This window comes from Periophthalmus magnuspinnatus, chromosome 1 (assembly GCF_009829125.3).
Source record: "Periophthalmus magnuspinnatus isolate fPerMag1 chromosome 1, fPerMag1.2.pri, whole genome shotgun sequence".
Classification (NCBI taxonomy): domain Eukaryota; kingdom Metazoa; phylum Chordata; class Actinopteri; order Gobiiformes; family Gobiidae; genus Periophthalmus; species Periophthalmus magnuspinnatus.
The window spans coordinates 34,710,192-34,727,691 of NC_047126.1; the positions used below are offsets into that span (position 1 = coordinate 34,710,192).

At 43.8% G+C, this 17,500-nt stretch overlaps 1 protein-coding gene across 2 annotated transcripts in view; it reads right to left on the bottom strand.

Annotated features, from left to right (window-relative positions):
* pkn1a (protein kinase N1a) overlaps positions 1 to 17,500 on the bottom strand; it is a 74,015-nt gene that overhangs the window by 27,721 nt on the left and 28,794 nt on the right. Inside the window, exons 1-5 of one of the 2 annotated variants that reach the window (XM_033968363.2) lie at positions 7,297 to 7,338; positions 4,245 to 4,439; positions 3,235 to 3,340; positions 2,813 to 2,961; positions 1,783 to 1,903 (exon numbers count right to left, since the gene is read on the bottom strand). In XM_033968363.2, coding sequence (XP_033824254.1) covers positions 1,783 to 1,903; positions 2,813 to 2,961; positions 3,235 to 3,340; positions 4,245 to 4,439; positions 7,297 to 7,338 — 613 coding nt within the window. Of the gene's footprint in view, positions 1 to 1,782; positions 1,904 to 2,812; positions 2,962 to 3,234; positions 3,341 to 4,244; positions 4,440 to 7,296; positions 7,339 to 17,500 lie in introns of those variants that run through there. The other variant, XM_055224508.1, reaches the window with a different exon arrangement.

Sequence of the window (17,500 nt, forward strand, 5' to 3'; positions counted from 1 at the left end):
AAAACAAACTATGTTGCACCATATTTCAAAAAGTTATCAATTATGTAATGTTAAAGAAAAATCAACTTATATATTTACATATTTTAAAATAAATCTCATTTGCTTTTTGTGACTTTTTCGCCGGTCTTGTGAAAAAAGACTGTTGCTTACCCAAAGCTGCCTTTAGTTCACAGGCTTTTTCTGCCTGTAGTGCGTGTCCCCATGCGTTGACACGTACTGAAGTGTCCCTCCACATTGTGCCAGCGCCACAGAATTCGTTGTAAAAGTGATCCTTTTTTTTCTGCCATGTTTTTGGGGTAAGAAGCTGCATTCATCGTGCATCTTCACAGCTCTCACGAGCTGAGCACTGGTTTTGTCACGCGCACAATACTAACCTGTGAACTGAGTAGGTCAGAGTTCACCTTAACTTATCTAAACTTCACATACAATGAACATATTTTTAAGATACTGTCATTTTCAAATCTATATAAATAGACCTGGTGCCCGCGGGCATAGTGTTGTTGACCCCTGACTGTATATATAAATGGACATCGCTAACCTGCTAGCTGACGCATTCCAAATAGGAAGTGATCAGGGCGCATTTCAGGCTCCATCGACTCTGACTCCAATTCACTTTCTGTGTAAAAACTGTGTCCTCTCTCTCTGTAACTGCTGCTGCATTGCCTTAAGCAGGAGTAGTATAGAGCAGTCAGTGGTGTTATTACGAGCTGTGTATTTCTTGGAGCACACTGAGCCCAGTCAGTATCGATCTGTTGGGGCTGTTGTGTTTGTGCTGTCTGCTGCTCCTGCCCAGGAGCCACACTGAGGCCTGTGAGACCAGACAACACTGAAGACGTTTCGCCACTGGTCCAAGTGTTCACTCTAAAACTTTGGTAAAACTTTGATATGAATTTCCTTTTGCTGTGGAACCTTCCTAAGGGTTCCCAGAGTTTGCTTTTAATAATTTTCCAGGAGTTTTCCAGGACATTTATGGTTATGTAATCATGGTGTCTAAAAACAGATTACCCTTTTTATATAGTTTTTATATTAAAGATGTGGTCTAAGTCTATATCTGAAGTTCACAAATATTACAAATGAATTAGACACCAAGGCAAAGTCACTATATTTTGTTATGTAAATGCTCCAAAAATATTTTCAGGTGGAACTCAAATTAGATGGAGAAAACCTGTGAAACCCAACATATGGACTTAGAATAAACAGCCAAGTGTTCACGACTCTTTCTCTCATCTGAATGGTATTTGTGAGTCTAGTGTTGTACTTTTACACAGGAAAATAAGGGACGCCCATATGTGACACCGAGGTCCCACTGAGCAGGTCAGACAAAACATGTGGGGGGTTTTATGCACAAAATAGGGGTAATTTCCTGCATTTTGGATAGAATGCAATGGATAGAAGCAGTAAAAGTCTATTAATTTGATATCCAATAAACAGCAAAGAAATGCGTAGACAAATCTTGTATATTTTTCCAGGACATTTCCTTGCATTTTCCATGTCTGGAAAAGAGACCAATTATTTGCTAGGTTTTCCAGGACATGTGGGAACCCTGCTAGATGACTGAGGGTTTCCATAGACTGTGTTGGTGGTGGTGTTAGTGGTTGTGGTGTTGGGTGTGTTGGTGGTAGTAGTGTTGTTAGTAGTGGTGGATGTGTTGGGGGTATTGGTAGTGGTGGTGTTGGTAGTGTTAGTGGTTGTGGTGTTGGAGGTGTCATTGGTGGTGTCATTGGCATTGGAGGTGGTTGTTGTTGTACACTTTTGCTTCACTCTTTTATAGATGAAACTTACCCGGAGCGTCGTCGTTCTGCTCGGTGGCCTGCACGGCTTTGCGGATCTGCATTCGAATGATGTCAATTTTGGTTTTACTGTCCTGAAGCATCTGCTGAGCCGTCTGCAGCATCTTCTTATCCTGACGAATAGAGACGATGGTTTTATCGAAAGAGACGCCTCAAAGCATAAAAATAAATGTATAATATTGTTTAAGGGTATGTCTTTTACAGTAGGTTTAAATCTGCCATATTGTGCTTGTGTCTCTATAGTTCTCATCTCTGTGGATAATTATTTTATAATTTACACATTTTAAATCGCAATATTAATCTAAAACCACTTAGTAAAAGAAGCAAATCCGCCTCACTTCCAAATTAGCTGACGTCACTGTAAATGTCATCACAACAAAGCACTGCATGCTGTCAGCACCCCCTATAGGTAGCTGCATATCACACTAGCAAGCAACACATTATTTTTCATTTGTATCAAAGTGACTACGCAACACTGCTGAATCCTATGAGTATCACCAATTAAGAAAATAAAACTGGAGAAGGAAGTGCGTATGTCACAGTGGGGGTGTACGTTGCAGCGGGTGTGTGTCGGCGTGTACCGGTGGAGGTAAAAACGAGGGTAGATCGACAAATTGGCATCTTAAAAACAGCTGATTAAAGATTACTCAAACATGAATCACTCCAAAATACAACTTCAGACTGTTCAATGAGAAGAAACTGCTCAATGAGAAGAAACGACTAGAACATGGTTAAACAGCTGAAAAGTCAATTTTGCAGAATAGGTCTAATGTTTGAGGACATTTGTGAAGGTGCGCATGATGCTGCAGAGGCACATGGGGAGTGGTGCTGGAGGTGGGCCACATTATGGGGCTTTAACTGTGTCCTCATTGTGTACATTAAGTGAGTGTTGTCTTTGTCAGCAGAAGCAGAGATCAGGCCGTGTTGGGGGATGTGCACTTCCTCCTTATAGACCCTGCATGTTTGAGTGCAGTGTTTCTCTGATGCCTGTGGACAGACCACATCTGAGTTGGTGTCAGTACCTTGGTGGATCCATTAGCATAGATCGGGATCATGTTTTCAACGCCCTGTTTTACTTTGAGCTCGATGTTTAGTTGTCTCTCCAGGGCGGCGATGCGCTCTTTGTGGGCTGAGGTCCGGCTCTCTGCCCCAGGGGATTGTGGGCATTCATCTGTGTAATAAAACACATACATGGACCATTTTTATTAAATTATTTGAACATGAATATTGGAACTACAATCTGCACGCTAAGCTTCCCAAAACATTTTCCACACTTTATCAGCCCACAGTCACATTAGCCTCACAGTCGTCTCAGTGACCCTGGGGACATGGGAATCGTACCGTGACAGCACACATAACACCAGACCACACATGAGAAGAGACCACACACTGGAGGAACAAGAGTAAAAAACACAGGGACATTTAAAAGCACACGGAAACAAACCTTTGACCTCCTCTCCTCCTTTGACCACAATGTGTGCATCCAGCTCTTGCAGTTGTGCATGCAGGTCGTCCAGTTTGCGATTAGAGCTTCTTAGCTGATTTTCCACCTTGATTAAAAAAAAAACAACAAATTGATTATGTCTGGGCAGCTGTGGCTACATTAGTAGTTTACCACCACAAAGCATAGAGTGAATAAAGCTCTGTAAAGTGTCTTTGAGGGTCCAAAAGCACTATATAAATCTGAGGCATTATTATTATTATTATTTTTTAAACTAAGGATTATTAAACAATTATTTCCACCAGAGAACTTAAGACAAGGGGCTCCAGCCTGTGGCTTGAATTCCACAAGACACTCGCTGTTCATCTTTATCGTCACCACTGTAACAGCATTGTAATCATGAAACATGGTTTATGTTTGGGCTGTTACAACAGGGCAGCTGCAAAGGAGTCGCTCTTTGTCATTTTGGTTTTGTAACAGCAGCTCTCAGGGGAAAAATGTGGAAACCCCTAAACAAAGACCAAACAGCCAGAGTCATCACAGACTCAAGCAGACCTGGCGTGGACCTGCCGCGGACCTGCGCCAGATGCCTCAGTCCATAGTCTCTTCCCTGTGTCTAAAAATCTACTAACACATTACATAATGCTCTTGTTGCGACTGAAGTGGTGTTTTTGCCCTAGTCACAGTGAACCATGAATGTACAAAATTAACACTTAATGTCAACTATTGATACTTTGCAGCTAATGTCATCAACATTCCCTAGGAGTCTGATGCTAACTGTAGGTACTGCTCTGTCTGAGGCTTTGTTACTCTTTAAACTTTTAAAGCAATCTCACCATAAAAAAATCAATTTTGTATTATTTTTTCTTGAGTTTCCAGATGATCTGTTTTTGTGTCCATTGTGTCCATTGTGTCACCACAGTAACTGCTGAACATTCCGTCATAGACACAGATACAGATACAGGCCGAACCCCCTCATCATGACGATACTGCAGAGCACCAGTAATACACACCTGCTGGGCGTTCCTCTTGTCTGTAGTGGCTCGTCGCAGATTCTCGGCTCCTTCCTTGATCTTTAACTCTCTGCGGATTTCCCTTCGGATCCTTTCACGCTGCTCCTCCAAAAGCTGCTGAATGCTGGAGTCCGAGAAATCCGAGTTCTGGTCCAAACCGAGCTGCTCCAAAACAGTGAGCCCACCGGGGTCGCTCTGCCCAGAACAAATAGAAGAAATCAGTACACATAAACCAACAGACACACACATTACCAGGCAAAGGTTTGGATGAGCTTTTTCAGTTATGTTTCCACAATTATTTCTACTGTAGATTCTCACAGAATCATCAAAACTATGAATGACGATTGAATGTGGAACGTAGTAAACAAAAACACACTCAAAATAACTCCAAACCGTTTAGATTTTTAAAAACTGCCACCTTTTGCTTTGAATCATAGACTGTATATACTATACTATAAGAGGTACTTTTTTCATACTTTGTCCAGGGGTGCGATTTAAGTGAAAATATATAATTTCACATCTTCGTTATTGTCACACTGACAACTGCGCAAGGGTACTCTAGGCTTGTTTACCAGTAACACAGTTTTGCAGAAGTGGTGCTTCATCTACTTCCAGAGCAGACGGAGTTGTTCAGAAGCGACATCGAGGATGAAGAATTCAATGGATTTAGTGATTTGGAGTGAAAGCGAGAGTAAACTTGTTAGCTTGTTTTTATGCTTTAGTTATCTGATTAACTGTTACTTTCGTTAATATACCAGACACATATTCAGTTCTGTCTATGCGTCATGGAGCGGAATAAATGTGTTATGTAACAGTTAATTATACATGTTACAGTTCATTTGTTTGACCAATAGATGGCACTGGTGTATTTGTAATACCTGTAAGAAAATTTACTTGATTCCTTTTCTTTTCAGTTCGACCTTTTTTTATGCTAATGCAAAGTCTTACTCGACAGAGTACTATTTAAGGCACAATTGAAAAGTAAATCTATACTGGCTCTTTGATTGCTATGATACTCGCTGTCAGAACTCTTTTGACTGGAAATGAACGCTGTGGGTGACGTCACACTCACTTAATCCACTTCTTTATGCAATCTATGGTTTGAACCCTGATTTACACTTTTGTCATTTCTTGACCTGAGGTGCAGCTGTGAAGTGAAAACCATTTCAGGAGACTTCATCATGAAGCTCACTGAAAGAAGGATTTGCAGGTCTGTCCACAAAGCAAAGGGAGGAGAATCTGAGGATGGAATATAAACTATACTAAATATTAGTAGAGCTATTTAATTTTATTTCTTTCCTACATAATTCCCTTTATATTAATTCATATATTTGGTCTTCTGCGTGTCTTTAAAATGTAGAAAGTAGTGAAAATAAAGACCAAAAAAATACACTGAAATGAAAGTGTGTCCAGTGGGGAGAGCATGATGAGTAAAATACAACTGGCTCCAGGAAGGAAGGGCATCAGCCTCGCTCAAAAACAAATCAGAACAAAACGATACGGTGAACGTCTGCTTTTGTTTCACCTTTTGTGCCACAATTGATCAACTGCAATCCAAGTTTATTTACACAACACATTTAAAACAATGTCAGCTGACCAAAGAGCTTCACTTAAAAGTCAAAAGTACTCACATATGCAGATAACATGACAGGAAAAGAACAAACATCAAGAATAGGTCAGAGGTCACGCAGATGACATCACCACATTCTATAGGCCAATCAGATTTAACTCAGATGGGGAACATTGCTAAAATTCAGTGTTTTGTCGTAATATAGCAAGTTCTTGGGTCTACTCACTAAGGGAAATGGACAGGATCAACATTTGTGCTTTTACCTTCTGGATATTTCATGGTAAAAGCACAGCATAATAATAAAAGTTATTCAATTATAAGTTAGTTCAATTATGAAAGTCACAACTCTGAGAAATATTTAGTTTGTGCTCGACTCTAAAACAAGAAAATCAGCTCAATAGAAAACCAGCTAAATGTTAGCTAACAGCCAGCAGTGTCCCTGTGGTTTAGCTAACACAACCATCTGATATAGACTTTGGATCAGACACAGATGAAAGTTTTGAACCCTTCTCTCCTTGATGCTCACAAGGGTCACGTTTGTGTAATATTGGAGCTGTAAGTAATGTTTTAATGCTATTACCTCCTCTTAAAAAGACCTGGAGTTGTGTTTTGTTTCATTCACACATGTTTGAATAACACTTTGTTATTACTCTGTCTACATCTCTAAAGTTCAAAATGCTCTGTTCCACCTTGTGATGTCATGAAGTGGTAGTTTAAGTTAACAGCTTCTTTTAGTTTTAGTTCAGTAGAGATTGGCAATTCCACGTCTGAAATGATCCAAATGATTCTAGTGAAGGTGTGTAGAGTTTAAAAACACAGTGGAGCACTTCCTGTATTACCACATGACATCACAAGGTAGAACAGAGTCTTTTCAGTTTGATAGAAGAACTCAGTCTAAATATGCAGGGATTGTGGGTTAAACATTTGTGAATGAAACAAAACACAACTCCAGGTCTGTTTGTGACGAGGAAACAACATTAAAACAAAGATCAGAGAATAGTGTAATATGGGCCTTTTAAAAAATCATGTTTCTGAGTCTGTGAAAAATTAAAAAACTCTTTTAGTGCGCTGTTCTGTTCATAGTTCTACCTCAGTCTGGATGTGGATAGACATTTTTCAAACAGAACGACGTCAACATAACCTCTAGAGAGAACTTAAGGATTTTGGCGAGATATTCCAAAGCTTTCATCAAAACTAGCTCCATCACAAAATTACCTTCATGTGAGAAAGAAAGTGATTTTGATATTTTGATAAACACAAAATAACTACACGATTCAAAATGTAAAGTAGACCTAAACTACACCATCGGTCAAAGGTTTGGACACAAATGTTTTTCCCTTATTTTTTTACATACAAATGTACAAAGTAGTAAAAATAAAGAAAAAGAAAACGTAATGAGATCACATGTCCAAACTTTTGATTGGTACTAGTCTCTCTCTGGGGGAAACGTCAACACATCAAACAACAAAATAAGCCCATCACCTCAGAACTGTCCTCGTCTTGCTCGTCTCCATGCCAACACATACTGATTCCAGATTTGAAAACCAAATCAAAAACAGTAAGACCTGATATGTAAGAGCCAGCTGTATCCACGGGCGCTTGTGCCACTCCGAGAGCCCACTGCTTTTTTTTTAGTGGTGTGGGGACGATGAAAGGAGATAGAGAGCGGAGTGTTGGCAAGGGAGGAGGGAACGCCTGGGAGAGGAAATCCGTCCCAACACCGAGTTACTCAGGCCTTTCCTGTTTCCTCCCTGTGCTGCTGTCAGCCAAGCTCACAAAACAAAGAGACGAGACCTGTCACAAATAAAACTATATCCACTTACACTTCAATATATGACAAATGGAACAAGCATTTTGGGGGGGTCAATGTTTACTGTGGGACTTTTACGTTGTACTACATTGCAAAATTTTGTGGGTAATTTTTTTGCAGTATGATAAGCCAGGGACAGCGCCGGGGGGCTTGAGGGGGCACTGGCCTTCCCTAGAATGGTTAATGTTTCCCTATAGCTGCCCCAAAGGTTTTTGACCCACTTTCACAGAACTACATTTAAACTAGTTTAAAACAGTGATGCAAACATGGTAGGGGATGGGGGCAAGACTCTAAAATAACATGTTAAGTGAGGGCCCCCACAGACGACCTTAGCCCCCCCTTTACTCCTCCACCTAAAAACATCTGGCACCACTCCTGGATAAATCAGTGGGACGAGAATTTTGAAAAAATTAACAATAATTGCACAATTCTTAGTTATTTTATTTTTGAACATATTTTGTTGTGAATGTAGCGACAGTGGCTCAGTCGGTAGAACATTGGTCCACTGGTTGGCGGTTCCAGTCCCGCTCTCAACATAAAAAACATCATTGGTTGAGCGATTCCAGCTCCCACAGATGAATGCTGTTGTTGTGTCCTGTTGTTGTGGGCAACTCACTTAACCCCCCTCACATCCCAGCCATGAAGGTGGAAAAGCACTGGATAAAAATGTGTTGAGTTATTTCCATCATATTCTTTGAACAACTTAAATGCACCGTCTGCTTTATGTAGTTACTTGTTTTGTTGTTTTGTTTGTTCTTTTCTGTATTTGAACAGAGGAGCGTCTGAGTGCTCTCACTGAGCTCTCCCTGTAGAAATACAGATAAAACCAAAATAAAACATGGGCCTATTAAACACCAACATCTTACACACCTGTGTAACCCCACAGGCATCACTACAGATTATGACAATATACTCCATATATAACATGTCTATTCACTTCACTTTTATTATGTAAATGATTAGACTAAACCTGGAGCTGTTCTCTCTGTTCTCCCTCTTCTCTCTTCTCCCTGTTCCCTCTCTTCTTCTTGTCCTCTCTGTTCTCCCCATTCCCTCTTCTCTCTCTTCTCCCTGTTCTCTCCAGCTCCTTCCCTCTCTCATGCTGCTGCCTGTGTTCTTTCTTTTCAGCTCTAGCTCCCCCTCTTTTCTCTCCCTTCTGTTTAGCTCCAGCTCCTCCTGTCTCTCGCGCTGCTGTCTGTGTTCCTACTGTTCTTCCTCTTGTCCCTCTTCTCTCTGTTAAGCTCCAACTTCTCTCCCTCTCTCACGCTGCTGTTTGTGTTCCCTGTTCTCTCTCTTCTCTCTGTCCAGCTCTAGTTCCTCTCCCTCTCTTCTCTCCCTTCTCTGTTTAGTTCCAGTTCCTTCAGTCTCTCGAGTTGCTGCCTGTGTTCTCTCTCTTCTCTCTGTCCCCTCTTCTCTCTAGCTCCTCTCTCCTCTCCCTCTTTCCTCTCCCTTCTCTCTCTTCTCCCTGTTCTGCTCCAGCTCCTCCCCCTCTCTTGCACTGCTGCCTGTGTTCCCTCTCTTCTTTCTCTTCTCCCTCTGCTCTCCTTCTGCTCTCCCTCTGCTGTCCCTCTGTTCTCCCTCTGTTCTCCCTCTGTTCTCCAAATCGTGAAAAACTAAATTGTGATCTTCTTGTACAACCTTGCGCACTGATTATTGCCGTTGATATCAGTCCTGACACTACGAAATAAAAACTGGGGCAGAGTTTAAAGTGTTCTGTTTGAATACGTGAGCGACACGTCTATGTGGACGAGTGTTTTAGCAACAGCTGCTCAAAGATACGCAGCTTTCCAGAGCCGGAGTGGCGTGTAACCCTTTCATGCCCGAGTGAAAAGGAAAGACGGAGAATAGAATCTCACGAGATCAATATTCCCATGTGTGTCTCATGGCAATTTGATCTCGTGGCTCTAATCACTAAAGCTTTTTATTGACCTGCAAATTGGCCTCTCAATAGCGACCTGGAGCCATGTTCCACTTCCAATGCCCAATGTCCAGTCAAAGCAGGGCTGGGAAAATACTGGGATCTTTGGGTTTTTTTATTTGTTGAGTTTTGTGTAGCCAAGAATGAATCAAAACAACAGTGTTTTGTTCAGTTTGGGACAGGGCTGTGTGAACAGACTCACAACACAAGGACAATGTAAAGAGGAAGACTTGTACCTGTTCCTGTTACAAGAATCAAACACATTTCTAAGGAAAGATGCACATACAAACACAGACAAAACACAACTGAAATTGGCTTTGCTTTCAAATAGAACGAGCAGTGAATTTACAGAAAAAAAATGTTTATTCATTAGGATCACATGCATAACAACAGTTAAAACATAAAAAAAAATAATAATAATAATAAATAAAACATTGGGTGCATAGACTGTATACAGAAGTGGTCTAAGTGAGTGTGACATCACCCACAACGTTCAGCTTCAAATGAAGCTCATCGAGGCTAGCAGTTATAGCGGCTAATCTGGAGCAGAGTATCATAGCAACCAAAGAGCCAATCTAGAGCGAGGCTGATGAGGCCTTTTCCCACCCACATCACTGGTTTAGCAGAGTGGACACAGTTGACAACACTGTCAATCAAACCAGTTGCTAACGCTAGCAGGAGCGACCTCGGCGAAAGAAGGCACCTGATTTGTCTGTTATTAATGTTAATATATTGATTTACAGACACCATAGTGAAATAAAAACCCCAGAATCATGTAGAACGGGTTAATACGAACATCCATCCATCCATCCATTTTCTTCCGCTTATCCGGAGCCGGGTCGCGGGGGCAGCAGTCTAAGCAGGGTCTCCCAGACTTCCCTCACCCCGGACACGTCCTCCAGCTCCTCCGGTGGGACCCCAAGGCGTTCCCAGGCCAGCCGAGAGACATAGTCCCTCCACCTAGGGAGGCGTCCAGGAGGCATCCTGAGCAGATGCCCGAGCCACCTCAACTGGTTCCTCTCAACGTGTAGGAGCAGCGGCTCTACTCCGAGCTCCTCCCGTGTGACCGAGCTCCTCACCCTATCCCTAAGGGTGCGCCCGGCCACTCTGCGGAGGAAGCCCATTTCAGCCGCTTGTATCCGCGATCTTGTCCTTTCGGTCATTACCCAGAGCTCATGACCATAGGTGAGGGTAGGAACGTAGATTGACCGGTAAATCGAGAGCTTCGCCTTCCGGCTCAGCTCCTTCTTTACCACAACGGACCGATACAGCGACCGCATCACTGCAGACGCTGCACCGATCCGCCTGTCAATCTCCCGCTCCATCGTTCCCTCACTCGTGAACAAGACCCCGAGATACTTGAACTCCTCCACTTGGGGCAGAGACTCACCACCCACCCGGAGAGAGCAAACCACCTTTTTCCGGTCGAGAACCATGGCCTCGGATTTGGAGGAGCTGATTCTCATCCCAGCCACTTCACACTCGGCTGCAAACCGCCCCAGTGCCTGCTGCAGGTCCTGGCTCGAAGAAGCCATCAGGACAACATCATCTGCAAACAGCAGAGATGAAATCCTGTGGTTCCCAAACCAGGCCCCCTCTGGCCCCTGGCTGCGCCTAGAAATTCTGTCCATAAATATAATGAACAGAACCGGTGACAAAGGGCAGCCCTGGCGGAGTCCAACATGCACCGGGAACAGGTCTGACTTACTGCCGGCAATGCGAACACAGCTCCTGCTCCGGTCATACAGGGACCGGACAGCCCTTAGCAAAGAGCCCCGGACCCCATACTCCCAGAGCACCCCCCAAAGGGCACCACGAGGGACACGGTCGAATGCCTTCTCCAGATCCACAAAACACATGTGGACTGGTTGGGCATACTCCCATGAGCCCTCGAGGACCCGATGAAGAGTATAGAGCTGGTCCAGTGTTCCACGACCAGGACGAAAACCACACTGCTCCTCCTGAATCCGAGGTTCGACTATCGGTCGGATTCTCCTCTCCAGTACCCTGGAATAGACCTTACCGGGAAGGCTGAGGAGTGTGATTCCCCTGTAATTGGAACACACCCTCCGGTCCCCCTTCTTATACAGAGGGACCACCACCCCGGTCTGCCATTCCACAGGTACTGTCCCCGACCGCCACGCGATGTTGCAGAGACGTGTCAGCCAAGACATCCCCACAACATCCAGAGACTTGAGGTACTCAGGACGGATCTCGTCCACCCCCGGAGCCTTGCCACCGAGGAGCTTGCCAACCACCTCAGTGACTTCAGCCAGGGTGATGGACGAGTCCGCCTCTGGGTCCCCAGTTTCTGCTTCCTCCTCGGAAGATGTGACAGTGGGATTGAGGAGATCCTCAAAGTATTCCTTCCACCGCCCGACAACATCCCCAGTCGAGGTCAGCAGCTCTCCACCCGCACTGTAAACAGTGTTGGTGAAGCACTGCTTCCCCCTCCTGAGGCGTCGGACGGTTTGCCAGAATCTCTTTGAGGCCGTCCGATAGTCCTTTTCCATGGCCTCTCCGAACTCCTCCCAACCCCGAGTTTTTGCCTAAGTGACTGCCCGAGCCGCGGCACGCTTGGCCCGCCGGTACTCATCAGCTGCCTCAGGAGTCCCACGAGCCAACAAGGCTCGATAGGACTCCTTCTTCAGCTTGACGGCATCCCTTACTTCCGGTGTCCACCACCGGGTTCGGGGATTGCCGCCGTGACAAGCACCACAGACCTTACGACCACAGCTACGAGCAGCCGCATCGACAATAGAGGTGGAGAACATGGCCCACTCGGAGTCCATGTCTCCAACCTCCCCCGGAATCAGGGAGAAGCTCTCCCGGAGGTGGGAGTTGAAGACCCCCCTGACAGAGGGCTCCGCCAGACATTCCCAGCAGACCCTCACAATGCGCTTGGGTCTGCCAGGTCTGTCCGGCTTCCTCCTCCGCCAGCGGATCCAACTCACCACCAGGTGGTGATCAGTTGACAGCTCAGCCCCTCTCTTCACCCGAGTGTCCAAGACACGCGGTCGGAGGTCAGATGACACGACAACAAAGTCGATCATCGACCTCCGACCTAGAGTGTCCTGGTGCCATGTGCACCGATGGACACCCTTGTGCTCGAACATGGTGTTTGTTATGGACAAGCTGTGACTAGCACAGAAGTCCAATAACAAAACACCGCTCGGGTTCAGATCGGGGAGGCCGTTCCTCCCAATCACGCCCCTCCAAGTGTCACTGTCGTTACCCACATGGGCGTTGAAGTCCCCCAGGAGAACAACGGAGTCCCCGGTTGGTGCACTGTCTAGTATCCCTCCCAGGGACTCCAAGAAGGCCGGGTACTCTGCACTGCTGTTTGGCCCGTAGGCCGACACAACAGTGAGAGACCTGTCCCCGACCCGAAGGCGCAGGGACGCGACCCTCTCGTTCACCGGAGTGAACCCCAACACGCAGCGGCTGAGCTGTAATACGAACATTTAAGACCAAAATGATTAGTCTGACAGCAGCAGTTAGAGAGGGGACACAGTTTTTCAATGCACCCATGACCACTTCCTATTTTGAACGCAGAGGCTAGCAGGTTAGCTATTTATATATACAGTCTATGTTTGAAACACAGTGAGCTAGCGTGCTGCTGCACAGAGCATTTCAGTGCACCTCCACTAGAGCTGGGACAGTAAACAGTATTACTCGCTCATGGGGCATTTTATTTAAAATTTTATTTTGATTGCCAGTAATGATAATGGTGTTTATATATCTCCAGAATGAGCAGAACAAAACTACTTCTCCCTGAAGTTCTCGTCTAGATCGTCTGGAAACCCAGGACATGCTGGAGGGACTATGTCAATCAGCTGACCTTAAAACGCCTTGAGGTCCCACCAGAGAAGTTGGAGGAAGTGTCTGGGGTGAGTGAAGTCTGGGAGTCCCTGCTTAGCCCCCGCAATCTGGCCCCAGATAAGAAAATGGACGGATGGATGAAATCATCCTGTTCCACCTTCTGATGTCATCATGTGGTAATACAGGAAGTGCTCCACTGTGTTTTTAAACTTTTAAACATACAACTTTTAAACATACAACTTCACTATAATCATATGGATCATTTCAGCCCTGGAACTAGCCCTAAACTAAAGCTAAAAGGTTGAAAGCTTGAAAACTACCTCTTCATGAATTCATCAACATGTGTAAATGAAACAAAACACTCCAGGTCTGTTTTTGAGGAGGGAACAGCATTAGAACATGGTATAAATTTTACAGGAGTCCATTTTGCATACTATAGGACTTTTAAAGCTTATGTTCTTCACTTCGGAGAAGAGGGATACAGTTTGGCATTTCTATAGTTGCAGTTATAACTATAATATAGACCTCCACATTCATTCTTTGTGTGTAAGTTGAATCCTAACATTAGCAAGTGAAATGCTACACAGCAGCTACTCACAGAAGGCAGTCTGCCCAGTCATGCTCTACAAGACAGTGGAGCTAAACAAAGAAGGAGCAGCTCGCGGACAGGAAGAGAGGGCGGAGACATGAACTGAAGGGTCAGGAGGGCTGGGGCACAGAACCACCAGAAAGAAAAAAAGAACCCGAAAACTGGGTCAACCATTCTGCAACCAACAAGTGGCTCTTTAGTGAGGCTCTGACCAATAGAACAGATGATTTGACTGTGACCTTTGGCGAGGAGTTACAAAGCTGGTCAAGTAAAATATATATAACATGGTGACATAACGCTCTGTCTTGATGGGAGGAAATGAAAGAGTGGACGGTATTCACAAAAGGGACAAACACTCCACGCTGACAGAAAATAGGTGACCAGGTTCATCGTAAAACACCCACATACGCAAACAGTGGTGTGAATGAGGTCAGCGATGGGCAGCATGAACTTTGACCTGGAAACAATATAATCCTTTTGACAGTTATGTTGTTTACATTTCTTTATAATGATCGCTATTTGGATGTTTGTACTTCTAATCATAATGACAGCGTTGGCAAGTAAAAATCTGTATAAAGAAATGGACTAACTGAGTGTGACGTCATCCACAGAGTTCAGCTCCAAATAACTGCTAGCCTCATCGAGGCTAGCAGTTATAGCAGCTAATTTGGAGCAGAGGTCTATATTTGGAATTCTGACCATGAGTATCAAAGCAACCAAAGAGTCAATCTGGAGTGAAGCTGTTGAAAGTTAAGCCCTTTCCCGCCGAACTGCTGGTTTAGCAGGGAACGCTGTCAATTAAACTAACACTAGCGGGAGCGAGTTCTGGCAAAGAAGGCGCATGATTTGTCTGTTATTAATGTTCATATCTTCATTTATGGACACAGTAGTGAAATAGAACCCCAGGATCATGAAGAGCGGATTAATACGAAGACCAATATGGTGAGTCTTACAGCAGCAGTTAGAGAGAGGGGACACAGTTTTTACACAGAAAGTGAATTGGAGCCAGAGTCGAGGGAGCTGGAAGCAAGACCATGATCACTTCTTATATGGAATAAAATGACTAGAAAATTAGCTATGTCCATTTATATAATCAGTTTATGGAAATAACTGAACACATGTAACGAAAATACAAAACATATTTTCAAAGTATTCTTCCCATCACTGGATATTGCATTACTCTCATGGTGACGCTGTCCAGCATGACTCTATGTCAAACTGTAGTATATTTTTCTGGATTTATTTATTTGTATTTCTATAAGGAGAGCCCAGTGAATGCACTCTCCTTTTCATGGGCACCCTGTTTATGTATAGAAAAATAAACAAAAAACTCTGCATAGGCCACACATGAGCATTTTCAAACTACAGGGAAGAATTCTGTGCAAATACGTGACAGTATTCAAATGTATCTGAAACCCTTCACACAAGTCGAGCTCAATGCTAATGGTGAACTGAAACAAACAAATGGGAGGTCACCTGATCCGCCTCACAATGACTTCCTTGTAAACAGATCCTGCAGGTGCTGATTCTGCTATGGACACTGTAAACACTACACTATTATCGTACAAGTATTCTTTAAAGGTCCAACATTACACAAAACTGACTCTTGTGAGCTTTAAGCCATGTTTCAACGCTGTTAACTCCTCCTTGTTTTCACTTAGAAAGAAGAACTCAGCCTAAATACGTAGGGTTTGTGTGTTAAATGTGTGAGGAAACAACATTATAACTAACGTAATAAATAGTGTAATGTGGGCCCTATAACATAGGTCTAAACTATACAAGACCAGAACAAGAGAAATGGTGGACCAAAACAAACCACCTGTGCTGCTCCACCACTCATGCTGCTACACTTGTGTCGGGACAGGAAAAGCGTCCATAAGAGTGTGGTGTTAGAGCGAGGCTGCGTCAGAGAGAAAACATCTGGAGGCATTCCTGAGACGCCTGAACGCTGACAACACCTGACCCTGGGACCTGAACGCGCAACGGCAACGGTGCAGGCTCTTGTACTGTACAACATGGCAGAGTTAAAGTTACATTCCCTTAAATTATCAGTTATAACTAGAAAAACAAACAAAGTAGATGTTTCAACTTAAAGACTACAGCCGTAGAACAGACAAGGCAGAATTTGAAAACAACTCTGGATGCTTTTTATATAGCATATATAAAGTGCAAGACTATAAGAATGATTTACATATAGAACCTTATCATAACAATAAAATTATAATGATTCATATCCAATATTCCACCTTCAAGGCACTCACTTTACATTAAGCAACCACTCACCCATTCACACACACATTCGCATGCACATTCACACACACATTCACACACCAGTGTTCACAGACACTGGAATTCAAACTGGCAACCTTCAAATCAATGGGCAAACGCTCTACCAACTGAGCCACTGTGTCACTCCGAGTCACTTAATGCTGTCTAGTCTGATAGATCTGTTGATGAAAAAGCCTTAAGTTTTCCATTGATGATTTGAAATAATTCTAATACAATTCAGACAAACGAAAACGTATTGACCTTATTCAGCAATGCCCACTTTTGCCTCTAAACGCTCCGAACCGCGCTGTGTTTATGGTAGGGATGGGACGATATTAAATTTTAGACTCACGATTATCGTGACCAAAATAATCGCGATTAACAATATTATCGCGATAATTATTAACCTGTTAACGTTCTGACGGCCCGGGCCTACTTTACAACTTTACAGCAATGCACATACACTTCTGTGTCACCCACACAAACAATCTACACATCAAATGAAAGCTGCGGTGCTCGTCTTTCTGGATATGCAAAACATTTTCACCTGCAATCACCACAGTGCTGACAGGAAAGACGTTTTTACAGAAAAGTCAGTGTGAATCTGGACTTCACTTACCATTGAGCGCTCTGGTTCTGTCAAACATCAACATATTCACACAAAGTTGGTCTCATTTGTTCCGTAAAGGTCCAGAGAATATATTCCAGTCAAGAAATTATGTCCACAAAATAAGATCCTCCATGTCCAATCTGCTGCAGGAAAGTACTCCAAATATGAAATCTGCTCCGTCACTTCTTTGCCTTTCTTTTGTCGATTTCAGGCATAATAAACGTCTGACAGCACCAACTTTGTTCCCTAGTGCTAAACACACGTGTTAGCCTGTGATTGACACCAGTGTTGGCCAATAAGGTGGGGGTTGTGGGTTACAGAGCCTGCAGACAGCGAATCTGTGCTACAGATGACTGAATGTTTACTCCCCACTCTTCCCCTTGTAGAATCAACCAATTACATCACACACATTTAGTGACGTTTTCCCCTTACAGCCAATGAGCAGCGGGACAGGATGATGTATCAAGTGCCATGGTTTTCCGTAAACAGACGTACCCGGAAGAAAATGTGTACTCCTCAATGCCATGCTGTCGAAATGGACCGGTTCTTGTTGCGCCGGAAGTGACGCAAGTGCCCATCGACGAACACTTAATTTTTTTAATTAAGGCACTTTGGTGAATTGGGAAACGAGTGGATGCAGAAATGTGTCCATAATGGCGCATTTTACGC